Source organism: Coenobita brevimanus, chromosome 77 (genome assembly GCF_032717465.1).
Source record: "Coenobita brevimanus isolate Jiangsu-jjx chromosome 77, ASM3271746v2, whole genome shotgun sequence".
Classification (NCBI taxonomy): Eukaryota; Metazoa; Arthropoda; class Malacostraca; order Decapoda; family Coenobitidae; genus Coenobita; species Coenobita brevimanus.
Genome location: NC_137030.1, coordinates 13,826,920 through 13,851,048, shown reverse-complemented (window position 1 = coordinate 13,851,048; position 24,129 = coordinate 13,826,920). Strand labels below are relative to the sequence as shown.

Genomic DNA, 24,129 nt, shown 5'->3' with positions numbered 1-24,129 from the left:
ATTTGATATCTCCATAATGCCACATTAACACATAATTGCAGATTACCTCCTGGCGTGTTATTGACGGTAGTGGTAATTCACGTGAATGTTAAATCATAGATATGAACACAATACATCGGTGCTAATACGCCTACCCAGCAACTTTCTTAACGGGGCTGGGTGAGGGTGAGGGTGGGGATGGGGTGGGGGTGGGGGTGGGGGTGGGGATGGGGTGGGGGTGGGGGTGGGGGTGGGGGAGGGGTGAGGGGTGTGGGGTGTGTGGGTGAGGGTGAGGGTGGGGATGGGGGGTGACGGGAGAGGTTGTTCGATTCCCTGCTCTTCTCTGGCCATGGCTTCAGCCAAGAGGGGGGATACCGATTGCTGCTCGCGACTGTACCTTATTTTCAGCGATGATACTAGATTTTGTGCTTTATGTCCATCAATATTGTAAATTCTAAAAATTTTTATTGCTCTTGATGTAACAGATGGCATATGTATAGTTGTATTTACCACTGTGTACGCTTGCCTAATGGAGCGGGTGACAGAAGAGAATATGGTGCCCACAAAGTCGCCAGCTCGTTGAGGGTGATAAGAAAATTGTACGGTGGAGTATTGGCTGAGAGGGGGAAATCACTCATAAAAAGGTTGGTGAGTGAGGAGCAGGAGAGATTCAGTGAAGGGAGGGGATCCTTTGTTCCGATAATTCCACTCAGGTGTTCTATATACCGGTGTAAGTTTTCTAAAGATGTAGGGAGGGTCGGGGATGTGTAGATCTGTTATTTGCATTAAGATATACTACAGAGACGTTCTAGCAAGGGGGAGATGGTTGTTTGTAGTATTTATGGATAATGAGAAAGTACTCGTGTATGATCGAATAGATCGGCGAGCGTCTTCGGAGGTACGAAGGAGTATTATGGGGTACATGGTAGATCAGTGTAGTGTTTGGTTGCACTCAGGGTGAGTAGCAGACACTAGCCTCGTCATACCACCTCCCTGCCTATAGTGGTTATATGGGAAATATGCACATTATAGTCAGAGCACAGTGGTTCAGTACGACGATAATATGTAGTGCATGTGAGATGTTTGTGTTTGATTGTACTCAGTCAGTAGGAGTTCCTAGCCTCACCGTATCACCTTCCAACATATAGTGGTTATATGGGAGTTAGGGACTTATTCAAAATATGGTGTTCTGGTTTGGTGTTAGTATGTAATGTGCGTGAGATGTTGGTGTTTGGCTGTGCTGAGGGGCAGTAGCAGTGTTCTGGTATGGTGTTAATATGATATGTTTGCAGAACTGGGCAACCACTGACCACCTCATTTTTTTAAAGATCTAGCTGTACCCTGCTCTGTGTGTGTGTGTGTGTGTGTGTGTGTGTGTGTGTGTGTGTAAACTTGCAAGCCATCCTTTTGATGTAGAGTGGTAGGCGGGTGGGTGTTGTGGTTGGATGGGTTGGGTTTGTGGTGGGATGGGTGTGTGGGTTGATTTTGTTGTGAGGCGGGTGGGTGGATGTGTGACTTCCCAGAGGACATGACAGGCGATGGACTCACTAAAATACGTGTGGTTGTAGGGAGATAGGTTTGTGGGTGAATGGATAGGGGAAAGTTTGGTAGGTGGCAAATACTTCCATGAGATAAATAGGTCCATCATTGGATTTAGTTCATGGCGGAAAAAATCATGGGAGAATATGTTCTTGAGGAAAATGGAAGAAATGGAAACATTGATCCAGTTAATAAAAAAAAAAAAGACCATGGAAGAATATTACTTCACGTGGAAATTTGGTGTTTTCCACAGGTGAGAAAATATATCCACGGGGAAAGAGATTCAATGGGAAAAATAGCTCCATGGGTAAGTATAGGTCATTAGATGGAAAATAGGCCCATGGGACAAATTCATCCAAAGGGGAAAATAGTACCATGGAGGAAATAGGTTCATGGAGAAAAATAAGGCCGGTGGGAGATAACCCCTGGGAGTGTAGTTGGGGAGGAGCGTGTGTGCTAGTTTTCTGCCGTGACTCCACGTGAAAACGCCTCATATTTAGCACACTAACCTCATTTTCTTTCTATTCAGATGTCATATTCTGCCAGTCAGTCTCTTTCCATCCCTCTTAAGCATGTATTCTCTCCCATTCTCTCCTCTGTCTAAACTCTCCATCCCTTTTTACATCATCTTCACCTTACCAGCCTAATCTTATCGCCATTACATCACTATTTTCCTTTCTAATCCCGCTTTCTCTTCTTTCACAGCCGTGGTGACGTGTACGCGCGGGGAGGGTCTTATCCCACCGCCGCCACTCGTCACAGACCAGCCGTACTTCGATTCCTCCATGCTGACCAACCAGACTGCGCATGTGGACAGACAGGCAGAGCTTCATTGCAGGGTTCACTCCATCGGCAACAGAACGGTTATAGAAACCGAAATTTTTACATTTTTCTGTGTCTTATTCCATTTTAGTCTTTCGTTCTTCCTCTTTCGTTGTTCCTCACTTCATTTTCATTGGCAACTGAAAGGTAGGAAGAAACGGAATTTTAACCTCTCCTTTGTCTTTTTTCCTCCTTAGTCTCTGTCTCTCGCTGTTCCTGTCTTCATTTACATCCGCAACAGAACGGTATGAGGAACTGGAATTCTGCCTTTATTTCTTTTTTCTTTTTTGTTTGTTTCCGTCTCACTTTGCCGTTTACTGAACATTAAGAAGAACTGAATATTTTTGGTCATTTCTTCCTGTTTCTGTCTTGTTTCTGTTTTTATTTTCATCGGTAACAGAAAGGTAAGAGGAATTGGATTTTTGTCTTCCTTCTGTGTGTGTGTGTGTGTGTGTGTGTGTGTGTGTTCCTTTGTTTGCCTCTGCTTTTCCTTGTCCATTTCTTCATTTTCATTTGTCGGTCTCTTTATTTCTCTTTTTCCTGTAATTCTTGTTAGTTCTCCATGTCATTCTCACTGTTTGTCTTTCTCTGTAAGATGCACACTACTCTCAACAGAACTTTATTATTTATTTGTTTATATATTTTTGTGACTTTGATTTTCTTTGTCGGTCTACCAGTCTCTATCCTTATCTCTCACTACGGATTGTGCGTTATTAGCAACGGAACGATGTGAGAACGTAGATTCTGTGTGTGTGTGTGTGTGTGTGTGTGTGTGTCCAGTTTCTCCATGTTAATGTCTAAAGATTTCTTCATGTTTTCAGTCAGTCGGGATTCATTTTCATGTGGCTTTCTCTCTCTGTCACTTTCACTGCCTACGATTTTGGTTTATTATGTGTGTTTCAGTGTCTTTTTTCTTGAGAGAGAGAGAGAGAGAGAGAGAGAGAGAGAGAGAGAGAGAGAGAGAGAGAGAGAGAGAGAGAGAGAGAGAAAGGATTATGGAATCCGTTGCATAAGAGCCAACAGTTCTCTCCGTGCCACCCACCTTACACACCTTCATATATCACCAAGCACGAGTATTACTTTACACCCAAAGCAGATCCTTTATATGTCATAACAGTCCACCGCAAGATTGGATGATACTTCATGACTGATATAGTTTTAGATGAAATAAGTGCTCGTGGCCCCTTCGGGCCCCTCGAACTTGCTCTTGCCGAGGGCTCTCGCGTTCACGTGCTGTTCTGGTGTAACGTTGTCACTTGGATTTTTCGCAGCTAACCAATTGATCGTGTTATTTGCAGCTTCGGTAATGGAACCCAGTTTATTGTAGTTCTACCTCAGGGAAAAAATCCTATGGAGATCCTATGCCGGCCTCTTGGAGCAGCGTTTTTGGTCAAAATGTGATCGCTCATATATAGTAAGTTTTTCAATCGTGATGGGACCAAGTTTTTTCACATCAGCGATTTTTTTTGCGATTTCTGTGCCAATTTTGGTGCGATTTGAATGTGTAGTTTCGGTTGCCCAAAACACACACACACACACACACACACACACACACACACACACACACACACACACACACACACACACACACACACACACGGCTACTGCTATCGTATATTAGATTAGGTCGTCACGTAGAAGGCGAACGAAGCAGGCACCGATCCTCTCCTCAGCTACATAGAATCGCTTGGCGGTAGCAGGAACGGAATATGAAAATAGTCAACTTGCTGAAGAGATGAAATACTGTATCCAAGTAGAGTATCTCTATATCTATATCTATATCTATATCTGTATCTATATCTATCTATCTATCTATCTATCTATATGTGTGTGTGTGTGTGTGTGTGTGTGTGTGTGTGTGTGTGTGTGTGCGTGCGTGCGTGTGTGTGTGTGTGTGTGTGTGTGTGTGTGTGTGTGTGTGTGTGTGTGTGTGTGTGGTTACGAGTAGTATGCAGTTTGTACCGATGTTTGGCGCGCTCTGATCCGTACTAATATCACAGCCGTATAAATTCGTCTAACAATAGCAAAAACATAAAACTACGGTACGTCAGGAATAACCCATATTATTCGGTCACTGTGCTTAAAGGTGTAGTGAGGCTGAATATAGATAATGTCCTTGATAAATTCCGTAACAGACTTCACGGCTCATTTTTAAGTGAGATGTAATACCTCGATGTAATATATATATATTATTCCTTCATTACAACCAGACCCCACCAACTTCCTTTTCATTTTTTGCTACTCCTCCCCTCCCCCCTTTTTGTTTTGCTTCACCCTCATATATATTGTATCTTCATTGTTTTATTTGGTAATTATTTCCTATTTCATTTATGAATTCACACCCTTATACCTTCGATTTCCCTATAAAAGGTACCGGAGCCAACCCACCCCTGAATCACATCTTTTATACGTTTCTGGCCGGAATCGCGCTAGGTCTGTTCTTCGCTCTGCAAAAAATAATTTCACCCGTACTACATGCTCTCAACTCTCCAGCTCGAATTCATCCCTCTCCTTCTGGCACCTTGCCAAAATCCTTTCTAACAACTTTACCTCATTATCCTTCCCTTCTCTCTTCTACTCTGATGGCTCTGTAGCTATTTCTTCTACCGATAAAGCAGGTCTCTTCGCTCAGACTTTTTCCTCCAATTCCACCTTAGACGATTCCGGTCCTGTTCCTCCATCACTTCCCCCCCTCTGACTTCCTCATGACTGACATTGAAATTTGATCAGCTGATGTATTTTCTGCCATCACAGGCCTCAATACTAACAAGGCATATGGGCCTGATGGAGTTCCTCCTGTTGTCCTCAAGAACTGTGCTTCTGTGCTTACAGCCCTGCCTAGGCAGACTCTTTCGCCTTTGTCTATCAGCTTGTACCTTTCCTTCTTGCTGGAAGTTTGCTCTCATTCAGCCAGTCCCAAAGAAGGGTGACCATTCCCAACCCTCCAACTATCGTCCAATTGCTTTAACATCCTGTATCTCAAAAGTTTTCGAGTCAATTCTCATCAGAAAAATTATAAAGCATTTTTCCTATCACAACCTTCTTTCTGATCGTCAGCATGGGGTCCGTCAGGGACGCTCCACTGGCGATCTTCTCATCTACCTTTCGGACTCCTGGTCATCCTCCTTTGGGGACTTTGATGAAAGCTTTGCCATTGCATTTGACATCTCAAAGGCTTTCGATCGACTCTGGGATAAATCTTTAATATCCAAACTGCCCTCTAACGGTTTCTATCCTTCTATCTGTGCCTTCATCTCTAGCTTCCTTTCTTGTCGTTCTACAGCCGCTGTTGTAGACGGCCATCATTCTTTTCCTAGATCAATTAACAGTGGTGTTCCTCAGGGCTTTGTCCTTTCACCGACTCTCTTCTTTTTATTCATCAATGACCTTCTAAGCTGTACATCTAACCCTATCCACTCATATGCTGATGACTCCACCCTTCACCTTTCCATTCGGTTCCCGCAATGCCCATCTCAACAGTTACTTCAACAAGCAAGTGATGAGGCTATGGCACAACTAATGTCTGACTTGGCTCGTATCTCTGACTGGGGAAAAAATAATCTTATTGCTTTTAATGCATCAAAGACTCGGTTCTTACACCTATTATTCAGAAAAAATATTCCACAGGTGTACCCACTAATGTTTAATAATATTCAGCTTAATCCTGCATCGTCCTTGAACATGCTTGGGGTTTAATTTACTCGGGACTTGTCTTGGAAAGATCATATTACATCTCTTGTAAAAACTGCTTCCGAGAGATTAGGTGTGCTAAGCCGACTCCGTTCCTTCTTTACCCCTGCGCAATTGTTGACTCTATAGAGGGGTTTTATCCGCCCCTGTGTGGAGTACAACTCTCATGTGTGGGGAGGTTCCCCACATACAGCTCTTCTCAATAGGATGAAGTCAAAGACTTCCTCTTTCTCTTCGCCGCACTGTTGCCTCTTTATCTCTTTTCTATCACTACTTCAATGGTCACTGCTCCTCTGAACTGTCTGCATGCATTCCTCCACCACTACGACGGCCGCGTAGCACCCGTTTAGTAATAAACTCTCATCCCTTTTCTGTCCAACTTTCTAATGCAAGAGTTAACCGTTACTCCCAGTCCATTTATGCAGCAGGTCAGCTCTGGAAGTGTCACCCTCTGTCTGTATTTCTTGCTTCTATGATCTCCAGTCTTTCAAACGCAATGTGTCCAGGCATCTCGAAATGAGTTGATCTTGAATTTGTCTGTCTCTTGTATTTTGTTTTTCTCTTGGAGAGAACAGTTATTGCGGGCTTGTGGCCTTTGGTTCCTTCTTCATCACATAAAAAAGAAAAAACTTTTTCGAATCGCCAGCATGTTAATGCATTTTTACAATTTTTTTTCTTTTTTGCATCTTTTTCACTTTTCTGCGTGTTTCCACCACAATATATTTTTTGTCACAGTTTTATTATGTGTTCACAGTTTTTTAAGTGCCTCAGTCACTTTCTCCCGTCAATTATTTCTCATGTTTTCGCCTCTTCCTAGTGTTTTATTTTCCATGTCTTGTTTCAGCCTCTTTTCTCGTGTGTCCACCGACTTATTATCGTGTATCAACCTTTACTTTTTCTCCATCCTTGTTTCATCATCCAGTTTTTCCAAATTTCGGGCCTCCATCTCCCTTTTGGATGTGGTAGCGTCTCTTAGGGCTGCCCGGTAAGCCATTCATTCCCTATGGATTTTCAGACGCAGGGTCACTTACGTAGATTTAACAACGTCCCATCCCACATCTGTCTAGCATTTTCGTACTTGTTCTCCTCTACTCTTCACTGTATTTTCAAACCCACAGTTTAGCTCAGGTGCCACAGTAGGCTCGTGTCACTCCTTACTTTCTTTTCATGCAAAAAATTCATCTTGCAATGGACAGAAGTTCCCTGTTGATCCATCCAAGCAAATCCCTTCACTCTGGAGAGGCATTTTTTATTCTTTCAAGCTACACGCAGGCGATTGTACTTAATTAAGGAGCGACTTCAATCAGCAAAAGGGTTAATGAAGGCTCTAATCCTTCAAGTTAGAAGAGTTTCTCCTCTTTTATTCTACCTACTTGTACCTTCAAAACAACTTTACTAAAGGAAAAACCTTTGGCAGTGAAGGAGTTAATAAGCCATACCTACTCCTTCCAGTTAGATGAGTTTCTCTTAAGCTGAATACTATCATCTGCAGGGCAGCAAGTATAAGCTTACAAAAAAATAAGGCCACCGGATTGGAGAGGTTTAGTGATCTCTAAAAAAAGGTTTTCGCCCACCTGCTTTTAAAATTTCCTTTAAATATGCAAGTTACATTATAAATGACTATATTTACTTCGTCACTATTTAATTTCAAATTCGGAAGGCCTTCACTCGCTCTCCCAGCACTTTTTTTTTTTTTACTTTCCTGCCTACAGCTTCCTTTTCATTTTTACCTACAACTTTGACATTTTACTTAACCAACCGCAATTTAGGCTATTTTCTCATATTAAAATATTACAGTAGGTAAACCACCATACGGAAATATCCTCACCGTTTTAATATTTTACCCACAATTCAGATTAATGAACAAAGATCCTGCCCCCTTTTTCTTTCTGTAGTTTCTACTCTACAGCCCAAATATGCAGTTCTCCACCCCACCTTATTACAAGCCAGCGAGCGAAGCAAGCAAGCATAACGAAGCGGGGTTTTCGTTCAGCTGAGAAATAAGCGGCCCGACACGACTTGGCCAGGACCGACACAACACGGCCAGACCGCAATGGTTTTCAGAAACTAATAACTTTTCTACTATGTGAGATACAGAATAGATTCTTTCAGCAGGTAGTACATACAATCAATATATTTTGTTTTTAGCTATATATTGACTCATGAGACCAAAGGACCGGACAAAGGACTTGGTAATCAGTACATGGAATGTAAGAGGAGCGAATGATGAGGTGAAAGAGAGAGAGATTGTCCAGGTGCTTGAGGATGCGAAAGTGGATGTATGTGGAATAACTGAAACAAAATGGAGAGGAGAAAGTGTGAGAGAATGGGAGTATGGATGGGGTATATGTGCAGGAGTAAGTGAGAATGAGAGGGCAAAGGAAGGAGTGTGTATAGTTGTGAGTAAAAGATGAAAAAGGAGCATAAGACAGTATGGATCAGTTGGGTCAAGGATCGTGTGGGTAAAGTTGAAAGTTGGAATACAAATGTGGGCGATTGTGTGTGTGTATGCACCAACGCAAGATCGTGCTAGAAGAGTGAGAGAAGAGTTCTGGACAAATGTGGAAGTGTGCATGGAAAAGTTTGGAAGGAATGAGAGTGTTTTTGATTGGTGATATGAATGGTAAAGTTGGGAATGTGAAGGTGGATGGAATAGTTGGTGAGTGGGGTGTGCCTGCTGAGATAGATGAGAATGGGAGTGCGTTAGTGGACATTTGTGCTGGGAGGGGTTGGTGATAGCCAATACCCTCTTCAGGCATAAAATGATCCACAGGTATACATGGCGAGTGATGAGAATGGTGGGTGGTGAACTGAATGAAAGGAAGGCAATGACTGATTATGTGTGTGTGGATGAAAGGATGCGAAGATGTGTAAAGGATGCAAGAGTGTATAGAGGTTGGGGGAGTGGACTTTCTGACCACTACTTGGTGGTGGCCAGTAGAATGCAAGTAAGATGGAGGAATAGAAGAAGGGAAAGAAGAGAGGAAGGAGTAGTTGCAAGGAGAGTGGAAAGGTTACAAGAGGATGAGAAAAAGGCAGAGTATAAGAGAGAAGTGGAGGAACGATTGGGCAAATATGAATTGGAGCAGATGGGAGACGTGGAAGGTGTGTGTAAGATATTTACAGAAGAAATATGTGCAGCATGTGATGTGGTGTGTGGAAGGAAGAGAAGACAGAGGGGGGTGCAAGGAACAGCGTGTTGGACTGAAGAGGTGAAACAGGCTGTGGCACAAAAGAAGAAAGCATACAATGAATGGATGAGAAATAGGGGCGTGGAAGAAGTTGAGAGGCGCAAGAGAGAGTTATATGTGGAAAGAAAGAGAGAGGTGAAAAGATTAGTAAGAGAGAGTAAGAAGAGAGTGGATGAGGAATTTGGAAGGAATTTGAGTGTAAAGTGGAGGGACTGTAAGAAAATGTTCTGGAGAGAAGTAAAAAAAATAAGACAGGGTGGAAGTGAAGTTAGCAGGGGAGTGAAAGATAAAAATGGTAGATTACTGGTGGAGAAGGGAGAAAAAGTGAACAGATTGAGAGAACACTTTAAGGAATTGTTGAACGTAGAGGATGGAAGTAATGCGAGTATAAGTGGCTGGGGAATGGCTGGGAGAAGGAGGTAGGTGAGAAGACAGGAAGAAATCAGTAGGATAGAAGTTGTGGAAGCAATGAAGAAAGTTAAATCGGGGAAAGCCCCAGGAATTGATGGAGTGTGTGGTGAACTGCTGAAGCATGGGGGAGAGATAGTAGTAGAATGGATGTGGAAGATGTGCAGATTGGCCTGGGAGGAAGGTAGAGTCCCGGAGGATTGGAAGTCAGGTATAATTATTCCCTTGTACAAAGGAAAAGGGGAAAAAGAAGTGTGTGGTAATCATAGGGGCATTTGTCTTCTTAGTATAATAGGAAAAGTGTATGGTAAGATAATTATAGACAGAGTTAGAGAAAGAATAGAGAAATTAGTTGGAGAAGAACAGGGAGGCTTTAGGAAGGGAAGAGGTTGTGTAGATCAGATATTCATTCTTAGATCTTTAGTGGAAAAGTTTCTAGAGAAGGGAAAGAAGTTGTATGCGGCTTTCATGGATTTGGAGAAAGCATATGACAGGGTGGATAGACAAGGATTGTGGAAAGTGTTAAAAATATATGGAGTAGATGGGAAGTTGTTGAATGCTGTGAAGAGTATGTACAATGGTGCGAAGGCTGCAGTGCGTGTGGATGGTGAACTAAGTGAATTTTTCTCTTTGAAAGTTGGGTTGAAACAGGGATGTGTCATGTCTCCATGGTTGTTCAATCTGTACATGGATGGGGTAATAAAAGAGGTACAAGGTAGGGTAGTGGATGTTGGAGTGGCCCTGGTGAGAGAGGATAGTGTTTGGAAACTCCCTGTACTGTTGTTTGCAGATGATACTGTGTTGTTGAGTGAAGACGAAGGGGAGCTGCAAGGCTTGGTGGTTGAGTTTGAGAGAGTGTGTAAGAAACGGAATCTAAAGGTGAATCTAGGGAAAAGTAAAGTGATGGTCTTTGAGAGAGATGAAGTCAGTGAATGTATAGCGAGATTGGATGGTGAGGAATTGGAAAATGTGAGTACGTTTAAGTACTTGGGTAGTGTGATGAGTAAGGATGGAGGTTTGGAGGGTGAAGTGCTTGAAAGGGTACAGCAGGGAAGAAAGGTTGCTGGTTCTTTGAAAACAGTGATAAGAAACAGGGAAGTGAGCATGGAAGTGAAAAAGTTACTACATGACAGTATTGTGATACCAACTCTAACGTACGGAAGTGAAGCTTGGACATTGTTGGAAGGACATAAGTCAAGAGTGAGAGCAGTGGAAATGAGTTATTTAAGAGGAGCCTGTGGAGTCACGTGGAGAGACAGGCTGACGAATGAGGATATAAAGGAGCGTTGTGGTGTGGATGTGGATGTGATAGGAAGCGTTATGAGGAACACACTGAGGTGGTTTGGCCATGTGGAGAGGATGGAGGGTGAAAGACTGACGAAGAGAGTGTATGTGAGTGAGGAGGAGGGGGGAAGAGGGAGGGGGAGGCCGAGGATGAGATGGAGGGATGGGGTGGAGAGGTATATGAGAGAGGGGGGTGTGAGCTGGGAGCAGGGCAGTGAAATGGCGGGGGACAGGGCGACTTGGAGGCGATTTGTTTGTGGCCACCCCAAACGGGATTGAGGCGTCTGGCAATAGATAAATAGATAGATAGAGACCAAAGAAACCTCTTGGAACTGCAGCATTCCAAGGGAATGGACAGAAGGCATCAATTGACATGCTCCACTATGAAAACGAATTTAAAAAGATTCCTTGTCGTAACACTATGTTTTCTTGCATGAACTCTAACAGCTGAATATCGGATATTATGCCCATAATTTTACATGAACGTTTTGTGTTTATTTAGGGGATGAAATCAGCAAGTGTGGTCGCACCATTTCTGGGTTTTATCATTCGATCAATAACCTTGCTTTTACCAACACAGTTCGTTGACCCGGCAAGTCGGGGGCAGAGAACCAAACATTGTGTGTGTGTGTGTGTGTGTGTGTGTGTGTGTGTGTGTGTGTGTGTGTGTGTGTGTGTGTGTGTGTGTGTGTGTGTGTGTGTGTGTGTGTGTGTGTGTGTGTGTTTGTGTGTGTGTGTGAGATAAATGCTACGGCGCCTTGCTATATGCACATCCAGAGAGAAAACGTGGGAGAGGAAAACGTGAGAAAGTAAATATTTTAGCTCAAATATGCTTCTGTTTATATTCAACTACCCCACCAGAGATATTGAAAGTATACACCAAATGAAATTATGATGATAGGTGTATGTACAAACTCTCACTCGCTCGTCGCGACCCAAAATTATGAAGCCAGTAATTAAACACAGTATCCATAGTCACACTTCGCCCATTTTTATCTCACCGTCAGTCACAATTTAACTCATGCATGAGTGAATGAAAATGCATGAATGACTGAAAACCCGTTAACTGTTTTTTATTATTTACTCGGGAACCCCATACAAAGTCACCTTTTCTCCATCATTTATTGTTCCTCCCAACATTAAATTTAACTCATTTTTTCTCTCTGTGCAAACAAGAATTTTACTCAAGTATGAAAGGCCATACAGCCATCTTTTATTTATTGTTTATTTTACTGTCATTGCCAGTCACTTATTTTTCCATTGAAGCATTAGACCAAAATAATCTCTACCACCAAAAAATCATACTTGCTTTCTCTTCAGTTACCTTTTTTCTTTGTTATCTCATCCCTCCCCCCCCCCCTCTCTCTCTCTCTCTCTCTCTCTCTCTCTCTCTTCATCCTACAATGTAGCCATCCAGGTTCCTCCTCCCCTTTCTATTTAAGTGCAACCCACAGTTTTCCTTAGACACAGGAGCCCCTGCCTTCTTTACTTCTCTCCTTTATTTTTTTTTTTATTTTTTTTTTAATCTGCAACCCACAGTTAAGCTTAGAAAGGTTCATTTTCTCTTTTCTTGCCTCTACTTTGCAAAGACCTAATCCCCCTTTCTTTTTTTTTTTTTTATTCCCCTGCAGCCCACATTATACTATATTTTATTTCAAAGCAAAATATTTCCTCAAGTAAGAAAAGTTCCCATTCCTACCCCCTTTTTTTCTGTGAATCCCACACAGTTTTGGTTCCCATTTTCACTTTGATACCAACAATTTAACTGAAGTACAGAAGTCCCTACCCCACTTATTATTATTTCTTAACTTACAGTACAGTTAACCCTCCCATCTTTATACCCTCCTCAGTTTCACAGTGAACCTCACAGATTAATCCCTCTTTTTTTTTTTTTTCTTAAGTACACAGGTCTCAAAAGCTTTATATATAACCTTTATCGCTTACACTGCAACCCACAATGTCACAAGCACGAAAGGACTCATGCCTTTTTTTTCTCCTTTTCCGATGCAACCAACAAGTACGCTCAAGTCAGAAAGGACTTCTCCCCTTTTTTCTATATATATTTGTTTTCATTTTCTTACTTTACGATCTACAGTTAAAGTTAAGTATAAAAAGTCTGTCCCTCCCTTTTCACTTTTTTTTTTTTTTCTGCTACGTACAATGAGGGAGGGGGGAGTGACCTGGGGGGAGGGTGGTCAAATTGTGGATGACAGAGCGACTTGGAGGCGTTTTGTCAGCAGCCACCCTTTGCGGGATTAGGGCGTCGGGCTATAGATAGATAGATTGATAGACAATTCAGCTCAAACATGGGGGTGTTAATATTCCTGTTTCTGGTGCGACATTTCACACTCATGAACCACATCCAGTCCTGGTAATTATCTACCTTTCTTCTGCCTTGGGTGTGACGAAGGTGCAAAATAATAGGGGAGGGGGGTAGGAGTATGGAGGGAAGCTGAGTTATGGAAGAATGGGAGGATGGAATAAAAGATAGAGGGGGCAGCAGACTGATAGAGGGATTCATGAAGAAGTAAAAATGGAGGGGGAAGAGAGGGATGGAAGTATACGAGAAAGATGGAGGAAGAAAAGGGTAGAAAAATTAAAGGAGGTGTGAAGATAGAGAAATGGGAGGAAGCTGGACTGAGGAGAGATGAAGAGATGGCAGGAGAATGGGAGAAATACAGTGGTGGAACAACCGAAGGTAGTGTTCGCAAGGAGAAAAAAATGGGGTTGAAGGGAAGACTGAGATAGGGAGGTGGTGGGCGGAAGGGAATGGAAAGAAGCATGTATTGAAATAATGGTGATACATAACAAAACTGGCAAAGGGAAGAGATGGAGAGGTAGAAGTGTGTGGAGGGAAAGAATTTGAGAAAAAATAATATAGATATGAAGAGATGGCCAAAACCACGAGAAAGGAGGCAGGGTAGAAATTTGGGAAATGGAAAGAGATGATGTGAAAGTATGTATAAGAAAGGAGCATGAATCATGGACAGGAGAGAGGTAAGTAAATGAAAGGAAAGATGAGGGATGGAGATGATCTTGGCAAGTAGAAGGGTGAAGGAAAAAAAAAAAAAGTGTGGCCCAAGATAAGGGGAGAATGAGGTTTGAAACAGCGAAAAGGATGGCTTCGTAATACCACTTCCTTACGGATTTAGTTTGCTTATTGCACCTTACTAATCTCTTGTCTCTGGTTTATCTCTCTAATTTCGACTTAGTTTGTGTAACATAATTATTATCAGTACCAACGTTCCCTACACAGAGATAAAGTAAGGAGGGAGAGATAGAGAGTCTCCTTAACCAATGAAAATGCTGGCCAAGGATAGAGCAAGAGGAAGGAAACTAAGTAAGAGAGGAAGCAAGAGGTGGAGGATGGATAAAGAAACTGGACTGAGCTGGGGAGGGAGAACCATAGTTCATTCAACTTAACTTTGCGGAGATTTTCGTCTTTTGTAACTCATTTTACCGGTGGTTGGTGGCTGAATAAGACATTACCAAAGCTCTACGCCCTTTCCGTGGTATTCTTCCTGACTAGCACCATATTCTTGTGCTGATTCATGGTCAGCATTGCATTCAAAATAGCAGGATGGCAATTTTATGCCTAGTTAAGGTAAACAGAGTATAGCGGGCAGTGTGAAAAGTATGCCGGTATCATTCAGGGGGATGAATGATGTTTGGTGAAAGTGTGTAGGAACGGTCACGAAGCTGAGGAGAGTGAGATGGATCGAAGAGTTTCATGAAATTTAAGTAAATTCATTTATATTGACGTTTGTTTAAACTATTTACGGATAAATTTATTCAGCTCATGGGAGATATTTACAAACAAAGATTTTAATGGAGACTGATCCTAACTCATTCACTGCAGATTTCGTCAGTGTTAAGTAAACTTTTATGGAAGTAATGAGAATAGAATATAAAAATTATTTATTTTGCTGATGGAATTAAAATGCATTTTGAGATGAAAGTGAATGATAAAGAAGATTGTGTGTGTGTGTGTGTGTGTGTGTGTGTGTGTGTGTGTGTGTGTGTGTGTGTGTGTGTGTGTGTGTGTGTGTGTGTGTGTGTGTGTGTGTGTGTGTGTGTGTGTGTGTGTGTGTGTGTGTGTGTGTGTGTGTGTGTGTGTGTGTGTGTGTGTGTGTGTGTGTGTGTGTGTGTGTGTGTGTGTGTGTGTGTGTGTGTGTGTGTGTGTGTGCCGCTCTCAGTAAGTTGTGGAAGTGAGTTTGATGCTAAGTTTGCTGGGAAGTGGTGCGAGGCTGGTACTGACAGGGGAAATAAGCTGACGACAGGGAGGTAGAGGAGACACCAAAAATCAGTTGAACTTTTGATTCATTCTAGACCAGACTTTCTATTGAGCACCCTACGGCTGTAGTATCAGTGTAATGAGTTTTGGATAAGCAACGCTGGTTTAGATTCACACGATTTTTTTTTTTCCATCTACAACTATGCCATCTACATTACGAGTTTCGGATAAGTAACAGAACTTTTGATGCACTCAAAGCCGTTTGTTATGGATCATATTACATCTGTGGTATATGTTATAAGCTTCATATAAAGTTAAAAAGTTTGAGGTAATAATTATGGAACTGATCCTTGGATCCATTAGAGACTAATTGCTATTGATCATCCTACGACTATTTTATGAGTTTCTGATGAGGGCGAGAATTTTAATCCGATAGAAATAATTTGTTAGCGATTACTTTACGACTGTGGTATTAAATTTATGTGGCCAGTAATCATCGCTCTGGCAAGGAATGTGGTATGTGTTCTATGAGGATAAAATTAGGCTTCAAAGGATTATAATACGAAAGGAACTTATCATCATCATCCGGACCTCCTTTCCCAGCTTAGGTAAGGGTGAGGAGTAGCAGCGTCCAGACAGCCAAAGTTTGCCCAATTCAATGGGCCACGCTTCCATTCACTCATCATTCAACCCCAGGTAATCCTGGCTCCCTCTGATAAGCCAAAGGGTTTCGCCACGTACTAGCTTTACTGTATATATACCTATCCGACAGTCAGTTCGAAAGTTGTCACTTTAAAAGGGGGTGCCAAATCCCTGGTCACGCCCCTCTCCGTACAAAATTCATCCAGCCAGCTCGATCACTTGTCGGTCCCTTAGCCTCATCAACTTCCATACCTCTTCCTCATACACTCATCCGCCATATCTCTCCACCTTCTTCTTGGCCTCCCTCGCGTCCTCCCTCGATCAAATTCGCTCACATATACCTTTTTCACCACTCTATTGTCGTCCATTCTCTCCACATAACCATACCATCTCAGTACACTCTTTTCGATTCTGGTGTCCACAGACTTCCTCACTCCGCATCTTTCACGAATCACATTATTTCGTATCCTATCCCCTCTCAGTACTCCACATACAGTAGTCTATATTCCTCAAACGTCTAATCTCGAATGCTCTTATTCTTGACATTTCATTATCATGCCACACCATTGTTTCACAACCGTAGGTTAAAGTTGGCACTAACACTCCTTCATGTAAGCCTCGCGCTGCTGCCACACTCAAGCCTCTAATTCTTTTCAAGGCCTTCATAGCAAAAGCTACTTTCCTTCCTTGTGTCAATCTCTTTTCCACTTATGTGTATATAATATATGCATTAATGTCCTCAAACACATGGCGCGTTTTTTCATTTTAATTTTACTACTTCCAGTGGATTTTATTCAGAATTGGATGGGTTAACTGCTGAAAAAAAAAAATCCTAAATCCATATATAATAGTCTGACATTAACAAGACCATAACAAATATGACTCCACGAGATTGAGGGGATGAAGTATGAGACCATTGGTAAATCAACCTTCGGTGTGATGATGGTTGTGGGAGTATTTCATGGAGCAGCTCTGTCAGTCTGTCTCACATTAACTATTTTCGGACCCGAAGTATTTCCCTCTCAAAGGCCTCAACAACTGTAATAATATAACACACAACACATACACCCCCCCCACTCCTAAAAAAAAAAAAAAAAAAAATAAGTATCACACTACTTCACCACACCACACCAAGGACATTGCCCAAAGGCTCCTGAAGCTTCCGTATGTAGTACATAACTTTGTATACTTGATTCTTTATTGTTGCTACGTCCTGGCAATTTTATTTAGCCTGGAAAGAATCTCTCCCATACTGAAGGGATAATGTAATGTCCTCTGAATTTTTCTTTTCAATGACGTCTTTTTCTGATCAGTTTTTCAGTTTCCACTTGATTATATTCAACTTGAACAAAGATTTCTTCTGTTGCAGGTTATGAGGATTTATAAATTATTGGATGACAATGGATACTATGAAAATAACTGATAAGATAACTGCTAACCTCTTCCCTAGGATGGGTCTCAGTTAGCCAAGAAATAAGCACAAATACCGGGCATGTCTATTCATGGAGACATTCTAAGAGGCAAAATAAATACTGAGAATGAGGATAGGGTGGTGATGGAGACTTTCAAAATCAATTGTATTCTCTTCACCTTAACCTAAGGTACGACTGAAGGCACTGGCCATTGGAAATGAGGTGTATGGGAGTGCCCAGCTGACGGACATAGCCGTTTTTCTTTTCTTGCCTTGGTCTGAAGTGATTATCATTTTCTTTTATTACCTTGGAATCACGCAAGTGCAAAGAAGGCAGGTGGGTGGCATTGGGACTTTACTGTTTGCGATGGAGGGGTTAGGAATGAGATATCTGATTCTGCATCATACAATTTGTTTGCTGCAGCCACCACTTGCCTGTCCCAAGCCACCTCCACTCTTGCTAAGCCATCCATTCATGCAAAAGAGGGATCAAGTGACTCTGCAGTCAGAAAGGAATTGTAGGTGAGTGTCCTCATTGCTGAGTGGGGACAAAGGTTGGGCAGCCGTAAGTCATGTAAGTGGGCGTCCACACGTTTACTCAACATATGTTGGCAACACAGCTGGCAACATGTTCAGGAACATGTTTGCAGCAGTATTTGGACAGATGTATGCAAACATGTTTCAGTGCAGTCTCGAACACTGGCAGCAGAGGCGATGGGATAAATGTGTCCATACCAGGCAGCTGAGACTTCATCATGATGTTGCCAACATGATCTGGACGCTGCTGCTCCCAACATGTCTGCAGCGTGTTCGTTACTGTGCTGCTTACATGTTGCCAGCACTTGTTTGAGAACACGTGTGGACGCGTCCTAAAGCATTAACGCTGCAGTATAGCCACCCAGCATCCTCCATGGCACGCACGCCTTACCATTATCTCACCACCGCCCACACTGACCCAGTCTGGTGCATTGCAGGGGATTCCATTCCAACCTCAGTGCATTTTCCATTACCACATTGAGGTGAAGTTCTAAGTACTATACCATTTTCATTTTACCTTGACCTAACGTTGCCATCCCTTCATCTTGAATACTGAGTTATAGCAATGGATTAACAGCTGAAAATGAAGCTACTCATGAAAAAGTGCTACAGGAAGGGTGTTGAGCCACTGTGTTGTCTTTTTCTGTCATTGAGCTACGAGAAATATGCAACAAAACTAAGATAATCTGGGACAAGTGTAAATGAATAAACTGTAGTGTGTGGGGAAGTGTATTTAGATTTGTGCATAAATAAAAGAAGTAAGCGAAATAGAAAAATAGGGAAAATTTCATTCTGGAGAAGAGGCATTATTAGATGCGTAAAGGCTGCCATTCATCTAAAGTAGTAAGAGTTTAGAAAAATAAGTGAATTAAACGGACGGGGCAGTCCCATCCTGCCCAGGCCACCCCGGCCTGCATGGACAGCTAACCCCAAGGTATTCTTTAGACCTTAGCTCTACGTCCTTTTCATAGCACTTCACTGGGACTGGGACCTATTTTACTATTAATTTCTCCTTACGGCACAGAATTGAAAATGGTAATGTCAATTTTACGTCCTGCTGAAATTAACAGAACATAGTTAAGTCCCCTTAAAGAACAGTATCAACGTGCAGGCTCTTATGATTCACCATCAGCTGACTTTAACATCTGGGGGTTAGTTGGAGTAGAATGATAGAGGTGTCTCAATTATAAGTGAGTAAACAGAGACTTATTAACACTTACAAATTCCCGTACTCTTTCAGTTGGATAAAATTGTCTGGTATTACCTAGAATGAAATACCAGAGATGATTAGTATTTATAGAGGAGAGAGTTTGGTGATGGAACGTTTCAGAATCGATTGACTTGGAAATGTCATTTTAAGGAAGCATAATAAAAGTAATGAGCCAGAATGATTTAGTCTCGGAAGCGGACATTACGTTTTAGAAGAGACTACTGAGGATGGGGGGAAGCGGGAGGGAGGAGGGAGATGTTGTAGCAAGGAAGAGCTCTTGTTAATGCTAAATAGAAATGGTCGTGGAGAAACTTTGTGTGTGTGTGTGTGTGTGTGTGTGTGTGTGTGTGTGTGTGTGTGTGTGTGTGTGTGTGTGTGTGTGTGTGTGTGTGTGTGTGTGTGTGTGTGTGTGTGTGTGTGTGTGTGTGTGTGTGTGTGTGTGTGTGTGTGTGTGTGTGTGTGTGTTCAACAATCAAAAGGTAAATATTTTAGTGAGTAATTAACAGTTAATTTAGAGAGTGTAAAACTTTCTCGATTCACCCTGTTTTCTACGAACACATATACGAAGTGTTTTATTTATGACCCAACAGGTGCTGCAGAGGGGCACCTGTACGCGGTGGTACTGCAATAAGCAGCTGCCTCTGTAGCCTGTTTATGCAAATGTCCCTGAACTCCTACCTCCTCGCTGGGAAGATGGCTTGCAGAAAGGCGGCAACTGCAGCATGTTGTCTTTTGGGTTCACATTCACGAGAGTTTAGGGTTGAAATGGCTACTACTACTGCGCTACTAAGGATGATTTTTAAAGAACCTGTGATGAAAAGGACAGTGGAGTCTTAATTCAAAACTTTAAGAAATGTAACCCACTCCCTGCTTGTAATGGACCTGGGTAGTGTAATGATGCTGTCACCAACCGGTTTTATTATATGATGTAAATCGCAGTGTGGCCAGGAAACTTAAGACTATTTATGGTTGTTTCCCCTTGGGAAATGAATTCGTTCTACTCCAGACGATATTGTAGCGATGTAACGAGAACTGAACTCGGTCTGTTACACGTACCGAGGTTTTTTCATATATTTTATCATGCTACCATCAGACAATTTTTGTGATTAAGAACTATGAATATTAACTCTTTCCCTGCAACGAACCCATTTACTTATATAATTCTCACTGGTACCTGATGGTTATATAAGATTCTTTCATTTAAACTGAAACTTGAGACGTTTCTATTTATTGCTGTAAAGGACGGTGAACTTTTCGGCTTTGTGGTTATCGATGTAGGTGGGGGAGACAGCATGGCATATGGGACACAGCTAGGGGAGGGTGAGGGGTGAGGGGGAAGCAGGGGCAGGGGATAGAAGTAGTAGTCGGGTGTTGGTGATGAAAGGTGGGGGTGATGAGTGGGGGATAAGGAAGTTTGTACAGGGAGAGGGGAGGGGATTGGGGGGAAGACAGGCAAACATGTACGAAAACTGGAGAAAGAGAAGATGAGGGGGAGGAGGAGGAAGAACTGTTGGAGGGTGGAGGGGAAAAGGAAGCATGGACTAGGAGGGGGAAAAAAAATAGCAGACGAAGAGGAAAGGAAATATGAAGAGAAGGAGCAGGAGGAGGAGGAGGAGTATATCGAATGAGAACGCGACGAAGATATTGTGATTACTTTTCCAAAAGAGCTGGGAATGCAATTTTGTGACCAAGCCAGGCCATTTCTTTGTGCATTAGAGCCAATTGTGCAAGTTTGCAATAGACGAGTATACCTTTTGGCAGCACCATGGCCATTCCCGGCACGCAGCCTGATCCATTCACTGAAGCAAACCCCAGAGGCACTGACAGGGATAAAAATGGGAAAATGTTTTTTTGTTTAGGTGTTTCTCTCTCTCTCTCTCTCTCTCTCTATATATATATAATCATCAGCCGTTTGAGTATCCACTGCAGGACCGGCCTATCCCGACCGAAGTCGAGACGATACAGCCAATGTATCTCTACCAAGTGGCTTAGGCTGTGTTGTAGAGATTGTATGTAGGGTGAGAAGTGCTTGTAAGTGTAATTGTAGTGTTGGAGTGGCTTTGGATGTGTGTGTAGTCTGTGAACCAACTGTAATCGGCCCGCGCAAGCCGACTGGATGCAAGCATACTTTACAGTAAGCGACACTGGTTCAACCACAGCACCCCTTGTGTCCGCAAGTTCAGTACGTGGCCGGGTGAACACTCCCAAAGTTTATTACCCTGGCGGGGCGCGAACCCTGGTCCACCTGTGTACGAATCGCACACTCTACCACTGTACCACAGAGGCTCCATATATATATATATATATATATATATATATATATATATATATATATATATATATATATATATATATATATATATATATATATATATATATATATATATATTGTGCAGAGTTTTGCTGATGTCTGTGAGCGTCGTGCCTTGAAAGTAAATGTAGAAAAGAGTAAAGTGATGGTTATTGAGAGAGAAAGTGACTCCCAGTGCGATGTTACACTGATTGTAGAGAGATTGGAATTGGTGAGAGAGTTCAAGTACTTGGGTACAGTGATAGAAAGGAGGGGAAAATGTGCAAAAGAAGTTGAAAGTAGAGTGACACAAGAAAGAAAAGTAGCTGGTGCAATGAAGATCTTGGTAAGAAGCAGAGGCTTGAGTGTTGCAGCTGCACGAGGCTTACATGGAGTGTTAGTGCCAACTTTAACATATGGATGTGAGACTATGGTGTGGCATGAAAATGAAAAGTCAAGAGTAAGAGCAGTGAGGATGGGACTGCTGAGGAACGTATGTGGAGTACAGAGGGTGGATAGGATACAAAATAATGTCTTTCGTGAGAGATGTGGAGTGAGGAAGTCTGTAAACACCACAATCGAAGAGGGTGTACTGAGATGGTATGGTCATGTGGAGAGAATGGATAACAAATGAGCGAATCTGAACGAGGGAGGAGGCGAGGTAGGCCAAGGAGAAAGTGGAGAGATATGATGGGTGAGTGTGTGAGGAAGAGAGATTTGGAAGTCAGTGAGGCTAGGGCACTGACAAGAGATCGAGCTAGGTGGATGAATGTTGTGAGGAGAAGTGCATGATGAGGGATTTGGCACCCCTTTTTAACGTGGCAGCATCAGGATTAACTGAATCGGATACGTTTTTGTGGAGCTACAGAACGTGGTGCATGTTTTTGGCGTATCCGATAGAGCCAGGTTTCTGGGGGTTTGAATGATGAGTGAATGGAAGCGTGGTCCAATGGACTGGGCAAGTTTGGGCTGTGTGGACATTGCTACTCCTCACCCTGCCCTAGGGTGGGAAAGGAGGTCCGAATGACGATGATGATGATGATGATATATATATATATATATATATATATATATATATATATATATATATATATATATATATACAGTATATATATGTATAGATAGATAGATATATAGATATAGATATATATATATAGATAGATAGATAGATAAATTAAGAGAGAGAGAGAGGTTAGATAAAATGGATGTCGTACAGGGTATTTGTTTGGCGTTTTGTGTTGGTCTGTATAGCTGAGAATGGAGGCTGTGTGTGAATGACTGGGTTGAGGGGTTTGTAAAATCAAGGGATTTTAGTCAGCTGTGGTAAATGTTGGCAGTTAAAGCTTTAAAAAATGATTAACTCTTTCACTGCCAGGGAATAAACATTTACTCTGTAAAAACTTACATTCTCTAAACCTGGAGCACTGGTAGCCACTGCTAAAGTTGAATGCATTCGTATGATGGTATCAAGAACATGACAGTTAAAAGTTCTCTCGTCTAGATAGGTTAATATCTACCAGATAGGTTAATATCTTCAAACCGATGCCTGCTTTCAAAATTTAGTCGTACTGCTACCAGACGATTTTAGTCAGTTAAAGGTAGAACTCCTGAAGTGAAGGTGTAAACGAAGGCTGCATGTAACCCCCTCTAATTCGAAGAGTCTGTCCTAAGCTGAATAAAATATACTGATGATAGCAGAAACAAGTATAAATTTGCTAGCTATTGGATCTTCAAAGTTCTTCGGTTAATCCCGTTGATGAGGACCAGGGGGGAAATTTTGTGCGTTGCTGTGTGAGTGGCCAAGTGTGGTGTGGTGTGGTGTGGTGTGGTGTGGTGTGGTGTGGTGTGGTGTTGCTTCGTTGCAGCCGGTAAGGAAGTGGAAATCCTCGTTTTCGAAAATCGTTAGTAAGAAATAGCTAGGAAGTGCCACTGTTATAATGATAGAGCCTATTTCATACAGGTTTAGGACTGACCTAAATCCCGCTGCCTTACAGATTAGTGGTGCGCTGTGTAGTCCACTCACTGATATAGAGGTTGTATCTCAGGTATAACTGCACCATAATTGCAGCTGTATATCCTGTGAAATTATGACCTGAATTTACTTTTACTACTGCTAGTCGATATCAGTCACCTTAGGGATTTCCTTTTGCAGTATATCAGACAACAATCTCCATTACAATATTTAGTATGAGTGGGCTTTTTCTTTTTTAAAATTTATGTTGAAACAATTTCTTTCTGCTTCAAGAACGTCTCTGACAGTGAAAATTGATGTAAAGGATCTAAATGTGTCTCTCTTGCAAATTACTTACGCTCTATATCATAATTTCTCTCAGTTCCACTAGGGCTGAGGCATTCACCAGACTCAAACCTCCACCTAACACTTGCATTCACCTCCCTTTCAACACCACCCATATAAATATTAACCTTGGATAGGTATAGATCTTTTTTAGTAACACCACAGGTATCTGTCTATCTATCTATCTATTGCCAGACGCTTCAATCCCGTTTGGGGTGGCCACAAACAAATCGCCTCCAAGTCGCCCTGTCCCCCGCCATTTCACTGCCCTGCTCCCAACTCACACCCCCCTCTCTCATATACCTCTCCACCCCATCCCTCCATCTCATCCTCGGCCTCCTCCTTCCTCTTACCCCCTCCACCTCACTCACATACACTCTCTTCGTCAGTCTTTCACCCTCCATCCTCTCCACATGGCCAAACCACCTCAGTGTGTTCCTCATAACGCTTCCTATCACATCCACATCCACACCACAACGCTCCTTTATATCCTCATTCGTCAGCCCGTCTCTCCATGTGACTCCACAGGCTCCTCTTAAATAACTCATTTCCACTGCTCTCACTCTTGACTTGTGTCCTTCCAACAACGTCCAAAC

The 24,129-nt window shown here is 42.3% G+C and overlaps 1 protein-coding gene across 1 annotated transcript in view; it reads left to right on the top strand.

Annotated features, from left to right (window-relative positions):
* Positions 1-1,821: 1,821 nt before the first annotated feature.
* LOC145408495 (zwei Ig domain protein zig-8-like) overlaps positions 1,822-24,129 on the top strand; it is a 106,984-nt gene continuing 84,676 nt past the window's right edge. The window contains exons 1-2 of the mRNA XM_080279228.1: positions 1,822-1,825; positions 2,224-2,381. Coding sequence (XP_080135354.1) covers positions 1,822-1,825; positions 2,224-2,381 — 162 coding nt within the window. The remainder of the gene's footprint in view (positions 1,826-2,223; positions 2,382-24,129) is intronic.